Below are 12,035 nucleotides of genomic sequence, written 5' to 3' on the forward strand. Positions count from 1 at the left end.
GCTCCAGAGCGCCTCGGGCACCTAGCTATCACGGATCACGACTACGGTCCTAGTTAGTTCAATCAAGTATGAGAGACGACCACGGCCATGGCTGTTTCTTTTTTTTCCGCACGCAATATCCCTCGGTCCGAAACATCACCCGGTTGTCGTACCAAGGATTTGTGACGGCGTGTCTCCTGCTCGACTACAGTAGTTTGTTACTCCAAGAAATGCAACGATCGACGTCCTCGGCGTGATAATGGTCCAATACATCCCATCCCACACTGACGAAATGGGACTTGTACGTACCAATTCAGTACTCCTTTACGTACGAGGGCTACAGAGCCATTGCGGAATTCCTCCTTGCTGGGCCGAGAGTGTAGAGTCTGGAAGAAACTTCGTACCCTGACCGTGTTGCGTCTTTTTTCTGTGTTGAAGCAGCCCGTCGTAGCGTCGTTACAAGGAAACGAGTGAGGCATATACACAGATATACCCCGGTACCTTGTCCACGCCGCGCATTACGGAGTGAGTTTGTGTTTTGACAAGGGCGAGCTTCGAACCGGAGGAGTCTCTGCACAGAGAGAGAGAGACAGAGAGTTTGTACAGAGTTACAGATTTTGCTCCGGACAGGACGGCGGGAAGTGCTTCGTACGATGTAGTGGTTACTGTATGAGGATATCCTGAAGATCTGATCTGGAAGGAAAGAAAAGAAAAATCAGAAACGCGGTGGATGGGTGGATGGTGATCCCGCCGATGGTGAGGCAAACATGTACTGTACGTTACTCCGTACACTAACATAAAGTATGTATGTACCCCCCCCTTGTCCGTCCAGCGTCGCCCGCGCGAGCGATTTATCACGGTCTCATCAGTGGTCGATAAAGTCTGTACCGTACTCCGTACTACGGAGTATGGATACGGTTCTGTCTCGTCCGGTCTGGTCGTCTGGGGTCTGTATTCTCCCCTTGCCGGCAGCTCGCCAAGGGCCCCGGGAGTTGGCAGAGCAGGAAACTGGTGGTGAATGTAGGCTCACCAGGCTGAGACCTCGCCTTCACACTGGCGAGGACTCCGTACCACTCTTTTTGGGGGTTTAGTTGGCTAGCACTGTACCTTTGGTCCTCGGAGTTTGATGCAAAGTAGAATAGCTTTTTTTTTCTCGCGAGGAAGGTCGGGGGCTCGGATGGCGATGGACGCCTCGTTTCAGCCTGAGACCCCCCTACCCGAACGCAAATAAATAACTGTTACCCTTGTTTTGTTGTTTTTTGCAAAACGCCAGCCTCGCTCTTGGGGGCCGCCTTCGTTCCCTTGGGAAAAAATGGCGCAAAGTTGCAAGCATCCAGCTACGCACTAACCAACTCACTCCGTCCGTCCTCGTACTTCCTCCGCAAGGAGTACAGTGATACAATATGAGACTCTACGGGAGGTGGGTGATCGCTCCCGAGTCCCCAGTACGAGGAGTAGCCGGCGTTCAAGGGCCCAGGACCTTGTAAAACTACAGACAACTAAGTTGTGACGACTTAAAAAAAAGGTTGTGACTCGTTTGCCACGATCGACCCGCGGGTTTCTGCCTCACTAATCACACAGTCACCAGTCACTAGTAGCCCCCAGACTTACTGTGGTAGTGACCGTGATGAGTGAGCTTCGGCAGAGGTTGTTCAGCAGGCCCCGTGCATGGTCCACGATGGTTCCGTCAGTCACAGTCACAGTCACAGTCATCCGTCCCCCCTTTGTCGAGTAGTTCAACTGGCTTGGCTACTAAAAACTACTGGACCGTTCTGTGTCTCAGTCAGGCACTTACTGTACGTACAGAAGTGGACGGGTGGACGAGAAGACAGAGAGAGATGTTGACGCGCGTCTCAGAGCACAGTAGATTACTACGAGGTATATTTTGGGTGTTGGGAAGAGTAGCCATCGTGACAGAGAAAGAAAGGAACCCCATAGAAAGCAGTTGGCGGCTGCACGGTGGTCGCATTCTCAGCCTTGTACCTCCGTAAGATGGTTCAAGTGGATTTTGCAGCCTTGTCTTGCACAAACCACCCTCCGGTGCCTCTAGTAGGTAACTTCAACCAAAACAATCACAACAAACAAAATAAGCGCCGTTGACACCAGCTGTCCTGTAGGGTAGTCAGAGTCAGAGTCATATGACTGACAGATGGTACAAGAGGTGGCGGATACTCATCTCGTATCCGGCAAAGGTTATAAAACTATTTTACACCACGTTTCGTTTAATCCTTCGCATCTATCTGCTGTATCTTGACGCCAAAATGGTCCGAGCCCTCTCTCACCATCATCAGATTTAAAAAAAAAAATGCGGTTTGTTCCTAGCAAAGTTTTGAGACGGCTGACGTGACCGTCACTTCTGACAGCTTTCGACACAGGGGGGGAAAAAAACCACACTACATTCGTACGTGGCTTGTGGACTTTTGATCTGTGTCCAGAGATCGAATAACAACAACAACAACAACAACAACAACAACAACAACAACAACAATGCTTTATAATTATCATCGCACATCACACACGTAGACAAAACCGAACAGAACCGAACCGACACCGGACCGCACGTGGAATCATCATCATCATCATCATCATCATCAACCCCATGAGGTAGGTAGGTAGGTAGGTACCTGGGTACCAAACATTCCATGATACAGACATGTGCCCAAGGCATGAACGGAGGGGGCACGGATCACTTCAGTGTCAATGTATCGTCGGGGCGCCTGGCACGAGTGCCAACCAGCTAGAAGTCAAAAGTCAATAATAACAATATTATTATTATTGTTGTTGTCCCGACTTCCGAAGTACTCACGCCGCGAGCTGATTTTCTCATCTTTTCATGATGATATGTGAGAGAGCATGCACCGACCAAGGAAGGGGAAGTTGTGTGCCTACCAGGGAACCTGGCAGTTTTTCTGCTACATATACATATGCAAATTCTGCACGCTGAAAGAAATGTCTGGGCCAACTGTCAGAAACTGCACCTCAATTTCCACCGCCTCCGTTCATAGTGTTTCCAAAGAGAAAAAAAAACCAACCATAGTCGTCCGCCAAAACAATGAATCAAAAGAAAGATTCCGTCGTAAAAATTCCGTAGACATTGATCATATCAACATGGCATTGCTATCCATCTATACCAAATTCATACCGTCGTCGTGAACAACAAAACATGGCATCTCATAGATTTATCCATGTCGTTAACATCATCATCATCATCGTCGTCGTCGTTGTCATCATCGTCATCATTGACAAACGTTATGTCGACCAACCCGAACGTTTCTTGCTTTTTGCTACTCTTTCCTTGGACACCTTTGATCTACACCGAATGGTGCAAAATGTGTGCCCGCAGTCCACACAAACCCCGCCGACGGCCACGAGTGACCAGCTTGCAGAGGCGCCGCACTGGCAACATTCAATGAGGTATTGGGGCGCGTTGGATCCTTGGCTTTTCGAAGGTCCACCTGCATCATCAGCCTGTTGACCCTGACCATCAAGTTTGTCAGTAGAAGGGCCACTGAAGAGCATCATGTGGTCCGCAAACGACTGCGGTTGATTGAAATTGAGATTCTGCCGCTGTTGTGATCCATGTTTGGAGGAGGAAGACTGGGACAAATATGTCTGCTTGTCAGGCGACGATTCACTCTGTAGGTATGAGGACTGCGGGCTGTCGGATTCGGAGCGGGCGGACGTCATTATCGTGTCTTCTCCTTCTCCTTCTTTCTCTTCCTCCTCGCCCTCTCCGTCTTCTTCGGCTTCTGGTGAGGTGTTGTGCACCGATTCGGTAGAGGATTCGAGGCGAGCGCCCTTCTTCTTGCCTCGTTCGCCAAGTTCGATCCAAGACTTTATGTTCGTCTTCTCCTTTACAAAATGATCCGCGATATGATTGAACCGATGAGTGATTGCATGCACTCCTTGAAAATCATGTGCAATGATCTCATCGCAGAACCCGCACCAGAACCGTCCTTGATGGTTCCGGGCGATGTTCCGATTCTCCAGACTGTGCTCAGTTTTTTCAATCCGATCCATAGAGTGTGCTTGTCTCATATGAGCAACATAATGACGTTGATCATGATAGAAGACTTCTCGACATTTGAGACAGAGCCAGCATTCCTGTTGCTCGTGCTGACCCTGCTCATGCCGTTTCCAGTCATTTTTGCTTCCAAATGTTTTGTTACAATGGTCAAAGGTACAGCCGTAAGGCTTCTCGTGACGTTGCATGTGCTTCTTCAGCTCGCTGGCTCGCAATTTAATCTTGCCGCATTCCCGACATATGTGATATGTCTGGTTCGTGGCAGGACACTTCTTGACAGCAGATGTTTCGGAGTCTTCGTCTCCAGCGGTGAGGCTGAGGGCTGAGCTCCCGACGCTCTTCACAGATGATCGCAGGCTCGACCTGAAATGAGCGAGGAGCTCCTCTTCAGAGAGGATTGGCCCGTCCTTGTTCGATAAAGCTTTATGCTCACCCAAGATCTGGGCGATTTCATCCACAAGACGTTTGGTGAGACGAGTTGTGCTCTGTTTGCTTTCGCCTTCCGGCGGAGTCACTTTGACTTGTGGACACAGAGGCGAGATCGGAGTCACATCCTCGCTGGTAGCGCCTCCACCTACGTTCATCACAATATCTTCTTGCTCGCCTCTCAGTTGGTGCAGCATCGCTGGTTGGACTTCTTGGGGCGACGGCACCTCAGTCATCCTACCTGATTCCAAGAAGGGATTTGCCACGGTATAGGCCCCCCGGATAGTTCTCATCTGGTCATTCTCCCAGGCGTACTTGACGTTGTAATCCACCTTCATGGCTGGTATATTGGACTGTACTCCAGCCCACTGCTCCTCATGGATGGGATTGTATTTGACGTCGAGATCCACGTGGTGTGATACTGTGGATGCTTGAAGATGATGACTAAATCCAGTCCGGGATCGTGGCCTTGTTGCTGTTATCCTAGGTGGTGCGAGGTTCGTGCTGCTCAAGCGCTGAGAAAGGTGAAGTTGGCGATGTACGTCCGCCGGGTTCACTGGTGTCGAGTCCCGTCGACGTTGAGGGCCATGATTTTGAACACAAGGTCTCGATGGGACAGAAAGCCTCGGGTCAATATTCTGCGGATCGAAGCTGTGCGTACGCATCATAGAGAACTCAAGAGGTGATCCTGAGCTATAGGTCTGCGTTGGCTCGGTGTAGTTGTAGACCGCGAGCTGTTGTCCCCCGGGGATGTTGGTCATGTCGACAACCATCTCATCTGGAGTGGTTTTTGACTGTGTGTCGCCCTCTGGTTGCGCTTCGGCTGCGTGTTGTTGCTGGAGGTCAGCATACCATTGCTCGGACCTTACACGGGAAATTAGTATTTCGGAATGAACACGTGCTTCGAACCAACCTACTTGCGTATGAGCTCGTCCTCGTCTTGACCCTTGTGCATTTTGACGAGATGTTGCTTGAAATTGTCCTGTCTCGGCCACAATTTTGAAGCTCTGGTGCAACCAGGTGCGAAACATTTGTAGTACTTGGTCTTCCGGTTGTTCACATTGTGAACTGATTTCAAGTGCCGATCGAGGTCATTGCTCGTGGCAAAGCCTTTATTGCGGCGAGGGCATGCGCTATGACGGCATTTGTATTTTCTCTCATGGCGTGCGTTGTGTTTCCTAAGCCGTCAGAATAAATTCAAAGAGATCCCGGAGGACACGTACTTCATGTCTGATCTCGTCTTTCCAGTATATTTACAGTCGACACAGTAGAGCCCAGCACTGGAATGCGTCAAGATTTCCGAGCCAGCCTCGGCCTGTGTGCCGTGTTGTGTGGAAGCGTTTGGAAGGGAGAAATCTGGTTGGTGTGAGACGTCGCTGTACATGGTCGGCGTGATTGTGCTTGACGAGTGCGAAGACCGATAGTTATCTACTTCCGTAGGTGGGAAATTATGCGTAGGGTAAGTTTTGCTCCCTCGATCCATGACTCCTTCACTGGAGCTGGTGACGGATTCTACTCCGTGGTATGTTTTCGGCCCAGTCCAATAAGCCGAATCTTCGACAGATTCCTGTCCACTAAATGTCGAATGGGCCCTTCTGTGGCCATGATTGATAGCGAGCTCGGAACTTGCTGGTGGTATCCCAGCCCGAATGTCGTCCGACAGGCCGGATATTCGCCCCTGAGTGGCCACCAGGTGATTCCAGGGGATGGCATTGGGTGCACGGGAATTCGACTGCTGATGCATAGCTCCGGAGATACCAGGCGACGCAGGCAAGTGAGGCTCTGAGAACAGATACTGCTCGCTGCCTTGGGGATAAACGCCAGGGGAGAACGGCATGAAAGCGGTAGAAGAGTCAACAAGACGGTATTCTGAAGGTGAGAAGGAAAGCCCAGTGGCCTCGGTGTTGGCCAAGTCCATTTCGTCCAGAGGGGACTGGAGCCCCGTCAGATCTGTGTTTGCATCGATGGCTGTGTCGAGCGTAGCGGCACCGCCGGCATGAGATAGAGCTATCGATGCCTGGCAGAACGGATTAGATTTGGGAAGGTCTAGTAGAGTAAGGAGGCGGTGTGGGTAGCTACATTTGACCTGGCTGTCCGAAGCCTTCGAGGACGTGCTGGGAACGCCTGAGATGGATTTCCCTCCATGCCGACGGGCAGTGGGTGATGATAAAGTATCCCTGTTATGATTTGATCAGCCAGCTCATCTGGCACAACTGTCAAAGAGAGATCGATGCGGCAAGAAGTGAGGCAACTAGTTCCTGTCTAGGGAGAACTCACTGCTGAAGGGTCGGGTCTGAATCGGCTGACGAAAGTATGCGGGAAGTGTCCAAGTTGTCTGGACGGCAGGGGTTGCTCAGGACTGCCTCGATCATCGGTTGATGCTTCCAGACACTCAGCCTCTCTGCAATCTGTCGGAGGTACGCCTACGGCACTGTGGATTCCATCCGGATGAGAAAGAAGAGCAAATGAAGGACTGGTGCCGGAGGCGAAGTGAGCAGCCTAGTTTTTGCCCGATAACGCGAGGTTGAGGCTCAAGGGAGGGGAAGGAGACCAGGAGGAGGGTGGAAGGCTCAACCAAAGCCAGAGGTCAAGGTGAAGATGAGAAGGAGAGATTGATTGACAACCCGGGGGCTGTGTAGGCTGATGGAAGTCGAGTTGAGATTGTGCCTGACAGAGCCTCACGGTGTGCTCAGCGGACTGGCACCGGGAGTCGGCAAGGCCATTTTTCTGCTGGCAGACGGCAAGCGAGAGAATCGCCACGAGAGACACACTCGTGTGTGTCAGTGGATGTCTGGGCGAGATGCAGGCGGTATGGGCGACTCAAGTGCACATCTGTGATGAAGTCGGAGCCAAAACCGGTGTGGATGAGATTTGGGCGGCTTTTCGGGCGCTGGGGATGACGGAATTCGATCCCAGCACGAGCAGAACCGACGCAGCGGGTGCCATCATGTCGGCCCCTCCAGGCTCCAGGTCACGAGAGAGACGGCACCACCAGCGCCCAACTACGCCGTACTCTTTACCCTGCGAGGAATTGCAGAGAAGACGCTGGTGCGCGTGTCTGCCTGGCCTAAACCCATCTCGTCTGGCGTCGTCGCCTGGTATCCCTACGACTTATTACTTGCCCGCGAGCCCATGACCATCCCGAGTACGAGTACCATGATGCTCATGTCTCTCCCCCACGGCTGCCCTGAACTAGCATCCCCTACATTCTCTACTCCATCTGGCATGCCAATTCTTGTCTAGCAACGTAGCATTTACGAGGACCGTCTCACTTCTGTCATGCAAGGGATTTCCGGACTCTTGGTTCCTGGTCGTCGGACAACTTCTGCCTAAGGGGGAAGAATATCTAGCTTTGCACAGTACAGTCGTCAATAACCAATCAATTACATTGTCCTTGTCCAACTATAAAAAATGTTGCATGTCGCACTTTGCAATCGTACCTCGCAATTACAAACTAGAGTCGTCAAATCATTACCCTGTCCGTTAACGTCGTCATCATTTAGAGGGTGGTCATTCCCCACGGATGCTTCGGGTATCATCTATACGTGAAGAAATCCTGCTCATAAGATCCAGAGACAACAGTTTCAGTTGGAATGTCGTCGCCCGCGTTGGCCTGTTCCGTCGCGCCCTGGCGCCCTCAACCCGAAACTCGCACTATGCAAGCTTTCTGACCAATTGGCACGTATTTGCAGCATCATGGTTGTGGATATGGCATGTTCCCTGCAACATGACTATTACTCGGAATATTGTAGCCGAAAGCCTGATTCCTGTTTGCAAGTCCGAGCCCCGTTCTGTCGGTCACGGCCACGGGCGATTGACTCGAAGAACCATGTAGCACTGAAGGAGGATACTGGGGCACATATCCTGACATCGAGTGTGCGCTGGCATACACCGTGGGGAGCGATGCCTGGCTGAAGTCAATTCCCGCAGATCCAAATGTTGGGTTGTTGTAGTCTATTGTTGCCGGCTGAGATCGAGGCAGTGCAAGCTGGTCCTGTGAGGACAGGCCGTGTTCTTGGAGTCCTGTTCCAAGGCTAGAAGACATGTAATCCCCAGAATCCATAAAGGTGTGGCCTCTTTGTGAATAAGCCCCAGCACCACCGTATACATCGTTCAATGGCTGGGCGTGTCCTACCGAAGGCACGGTGTGGGGACTGTAATAACCCTGTTGCTCGAAGTGGAAGCCTCTACCGTTGTGCATACGACTGTGCATCGAAGTCGGCGAGTGTCCAGCGGAGGAGGTCTGATACGCGGACGCTGCGCTATTAGGGTAGGGAGACAGGTTGGTCATATCAACGGTGTTCGCAGTGGGCGGGAACGAGGCGAACGTGGATGGGATTGCTGGTGATTGCTCGATAGGGCTGATGACCGTATCGGGGGACACTTGGCGCATGTTCACCAGGTCCAACACCGGCATTGCGATCTGTTCCATGTGCTTTCCCATGTGCACCGAGAGTTTCTTGAAACTCGAGCAGATATTCCCGCAAAATCGACAAGGCTCATCCTTTGGCTTGCTTTGTGTCTCATGACGACATTCTTCAACCAGCCGCCAAACTTCATTGTCTTCTTGTCCTGGCTGCCATGCCGAAGAATTGGCAGGTTTCGCTTTGCTACTGCCAGAACCTCGACCTCTGAGCTTCGGCTCGGTCATCTTGTGCTCCCTGACGAGGTGCTGTACGAAATTGTCTTTCCGATAACATATGTGAGAGCATTCTGGAATACTACACCTCCACCATTCCAAATGGCGGTGTCGTTCATTCTCGTGCCGTACCCAGTCGGCTTTGCGTTTGAAAGACTTTGACTCTGGACAATTTGGAAACGTACAGGAAAATGGCTGCACGTCTTCATGCACGTGTTTGGTCCAGTCCGATGGTTTCTGGAACTTCTTGACCTTGAAGCAGAGAGGGCATTCAAATTCTGCAGGGAGTCGCTTCACGGGTGGTAAAGGAATGCCAGGCGGGAATAAAGCAGGCGTGACAACCCCATCAGCAAGCCCGGACTCGTCAACCTCATCGTCAGCGGGACTGCTGATCTGAAATTGTGTCAGTATCGCGTCGGGGTCCTTACTACTGGCGCGCGGAGCCAATAGCGAAGCATCGCCGCCGAGTTCGAAGCAGAATTTACCAGAGGGGCAATTTTTGCTCAGCTGGACCGAGCGAGTGTGCTTGATCTTAGCTTCGACAAGCTTTTTGTATCGTCGAATCTGTTCTTGTCCAATGCGGTCGATCAAGTATGCCTCAAGCCTCGGGTTCAATTTGCGAGTATGATCTTTGAATCCTTCGATGGTGGGTAGTATATCCTCGGCCCTGATTGTTAGATCCATCCGGATCGCGACCTCATCCGTCTGATCGTCGTCGTCGTCATCTGCTTGCGCATCCTCATTGTCAATTACCTGTGCAGCCAAGATGGGTTCTCGTTCGTGCATGGGAGATGCAAGCGTGGGTACAGGTGGGCCGCCATGTCTCGTCATAAGCTCTGTCAACCCGGGGCTTTTTGTTTGTCTATGGGTGTCGCTTTTACTACGGCTCTTTCGCAACCGAGAAGTCTTGGTTGCCGCCTCCTGTTCTTGCTTCACTGTGTTTCCGCGCCCGATAAGTGCAAGCTGATCAGTCATTACCTTGAAGGCATTACCTGTGTCAAGTGGTGGTGACTTTGGCTTGCTAAGGCTCGGCATTCTTTGAGCTGGTTTAGCATGGCCAACAGAGCTCCGGTGGGAATGAGTCCTTGTTGCAGATCCCTTCTCTGGGGCTTGCTCAGCCTTAATGTTACTGCTGCTGCGACGCGGCAAGAGACCTCGAGCCTTGTTCAAGAAGCTACTGCCACGCTCACGGCCTCGTTTAGACAGGGATAGATGTCGAATCTGACTTCCTTCTACAATCGAACTCACCTCACTTTCGCTGAGCCGACGACGTGTACCCCAGGTCGCAGCCCTAGATGCTGTTTCCCACTTGATGGCTTCTTGGTTGAATTTGTGGGCGGCTGCATTGGATGTGCTCGGCTGCTCCCTCGTGTCACTGGGGGGACCACGAGCAGGGTCCTGCCACGGTGTACGGCGATAGAACTGGTGAGGAAGAGGTTCCTGTTCTTCAGGCGGCGTCACCTCATCCTCCAATGCAGGAAATGCCGTGTTTTCAGATGACTCCAATGCTTGCAGAGCATGAGGAGACACGCTCGGTGTGCCCGTTTCATGGTAATGGGTGATCATTTGTTCCGTATGGTCTTGTATTTGGGACGGGGAGATAGATTCATCATCAGAATATTCCTCTTCACTGTCAACCTGGATGACAACACCAGGTCCAGGGATGTGCGTGTCAGGGTAAACTCTGCCCAAAGTATCGAACTGTGCTCCTGCAGTATGAGCCCGGGGCCTGCTGCCTTTTGGGGAACGCTGAGCCGTACGATAGTCGTCGCCGACTTCGTTACCGGCGTCGCTCGTCACAAGCCACGTCTGCACCTCGGCATTCTTTTCTTCCAAGTGTCGCTGTTCCTCGATGTCTTTCACTGATAACGTGATCTCATCAGTTCTGACATAAGGATCAAGTCCTTCCCTCTGAGATGAGCCGTGTCGCGGGCGATCGACTTCATTGACATCAGGAGGCATCAGATGAGATACGCTTTCCACCTGTCTTTCTCCGGAATTTGCATCACCACTGACAGATGATTCCTCATCGTCGTCGTCAGAGCTGACATCTCCACGGTCACGCTTACTAGAGCTCTGAACGTGGCTCATATAACCATGGTCAGCGGCTTCGTAGCTTGAAACCATCACCACAGGACTCGGTGCACGTTGACCTGTCGTTGTTTGCTGCCAAGTGCCTACTTTATGATTCGGGGATGGTGTACGGTGGCGATTGGTATTCACTCGTAGCGTTTGGGAATTTGCCCTTTGATGGGCGTTCGATACTGCCGAGGACTGGTCCATACTTTGAAGGCGGGTTTCACTCCCACGCTTGCCGAGCGCAGATAAATATTGCGACGCAGGTGCAGCGGTGTCCATCAGCTGACCACGTAGCTCCTCGCCGGAAGATATTTTTTCGAGTGGTTCATCTGAGCTTTCAAAGGCGCCTTCGAATTCTGTGGGCCCGCACGCACCTGAGGTATGGTCGTAGCTCGCGGCGGAATACGGGTCGAAAATTTGTAGGTGTGTAGAGTCATAGGCAAGGAACTGCTGCTCCCATATAAATTCTTGCGGGGTCGTCTCTTCGCTTAGGTGATTCTCAGAAGATCCTTCGGTAGAGAAGAGGTCATCGAAAGAAGAGTCGTGGTGTGAAGTACTTTCGTCAATATAATGGCTTTGTGGCAGCATATGCGAGGGATCTGGACTGGTTGTCGCCTGCAAGCGCATGAACTGCTCGGCAGGGCTGTAGGTAGTCTCGCTGCCCTGACGTACGTCTCTCTGCGACAGTTGCACGGGATTTGAAGTCACGCTCGTGTTGCGCTGGCCTGCATGAGGTTGGGAGGAAACAGATCGCAATCCGTGCTGACTCTGCAAGTGCACTTCTCTGAATGTTGTTGATGCGCTTTGTTGAGGGGAGTGCCGCCCAGGCCTGGCAAAACCGGGGAGTTGCGAGGCAGTAGAAGACATATTACGTGTGATGTTGCTCCT

General features: G+C 51.8%; 2 protein-coding genes across 2 annotated transcripts; both read right to left on the minus strand.

The window, feature by feature from the left end:
- Window positions 1-3,115: 3,115 nt before the first annotated feature.
- On the minus strand, window positions 3,116-6,347 carry PV08_00770 (uncharacterized protein; the record flags this gene model as incomplete). Its single annotated transcript, XM_016375135.1, has 4 exons — window positions 3,116-3,289; window positions 3,334-5,293; window positions 5,347-5,607; window positions 5,653-6,347. The coding sequence occupies 4 exons, from the start codon at window positions 6,345-6,347 to the stop codon at window positions 3,116-3,118; spliced, it is 3,090 nt and encodes a 1,029-aa protein (XP_016240411.1).
- Window positions 6,348-8,123: 1,776 nt separating this feature from the next.
- Window positions 8,124-12,014, minus strand: PV08_00771 (uncharacterized protein; the record flags this gene model as incomplete). The annotated part of the gene is made up of 1 exon (XM_016375136.1): window positions 8,124-12,014. One exon carries the CDS (start codon window positions 12,012-12,014, stop codon window positions 8,124-8,126), a length of 3,891 nt encoding a protein of 1,296 aa, XP_016240412.1.
- Between the last annotated feature and the right edge of the window lie 21 nt (window positions 12,015-12,035).

The sequence above is a fragment of the Exophiala spinifera genome (genome assembly GCF_000836115.1).
Source record: "Exophiala spinifera strain CBS 89968 unplaced genomic scaffold supercont1.1, whole genome shotgun sequence".
NCBI classification, from domain to species: Eukaryota; Fungi; Ascomycota; class Eurotiomycetes; order Chaetothyriales; family Herpotrichiellaceae; genus Exophiala; species Exophiala spinifera.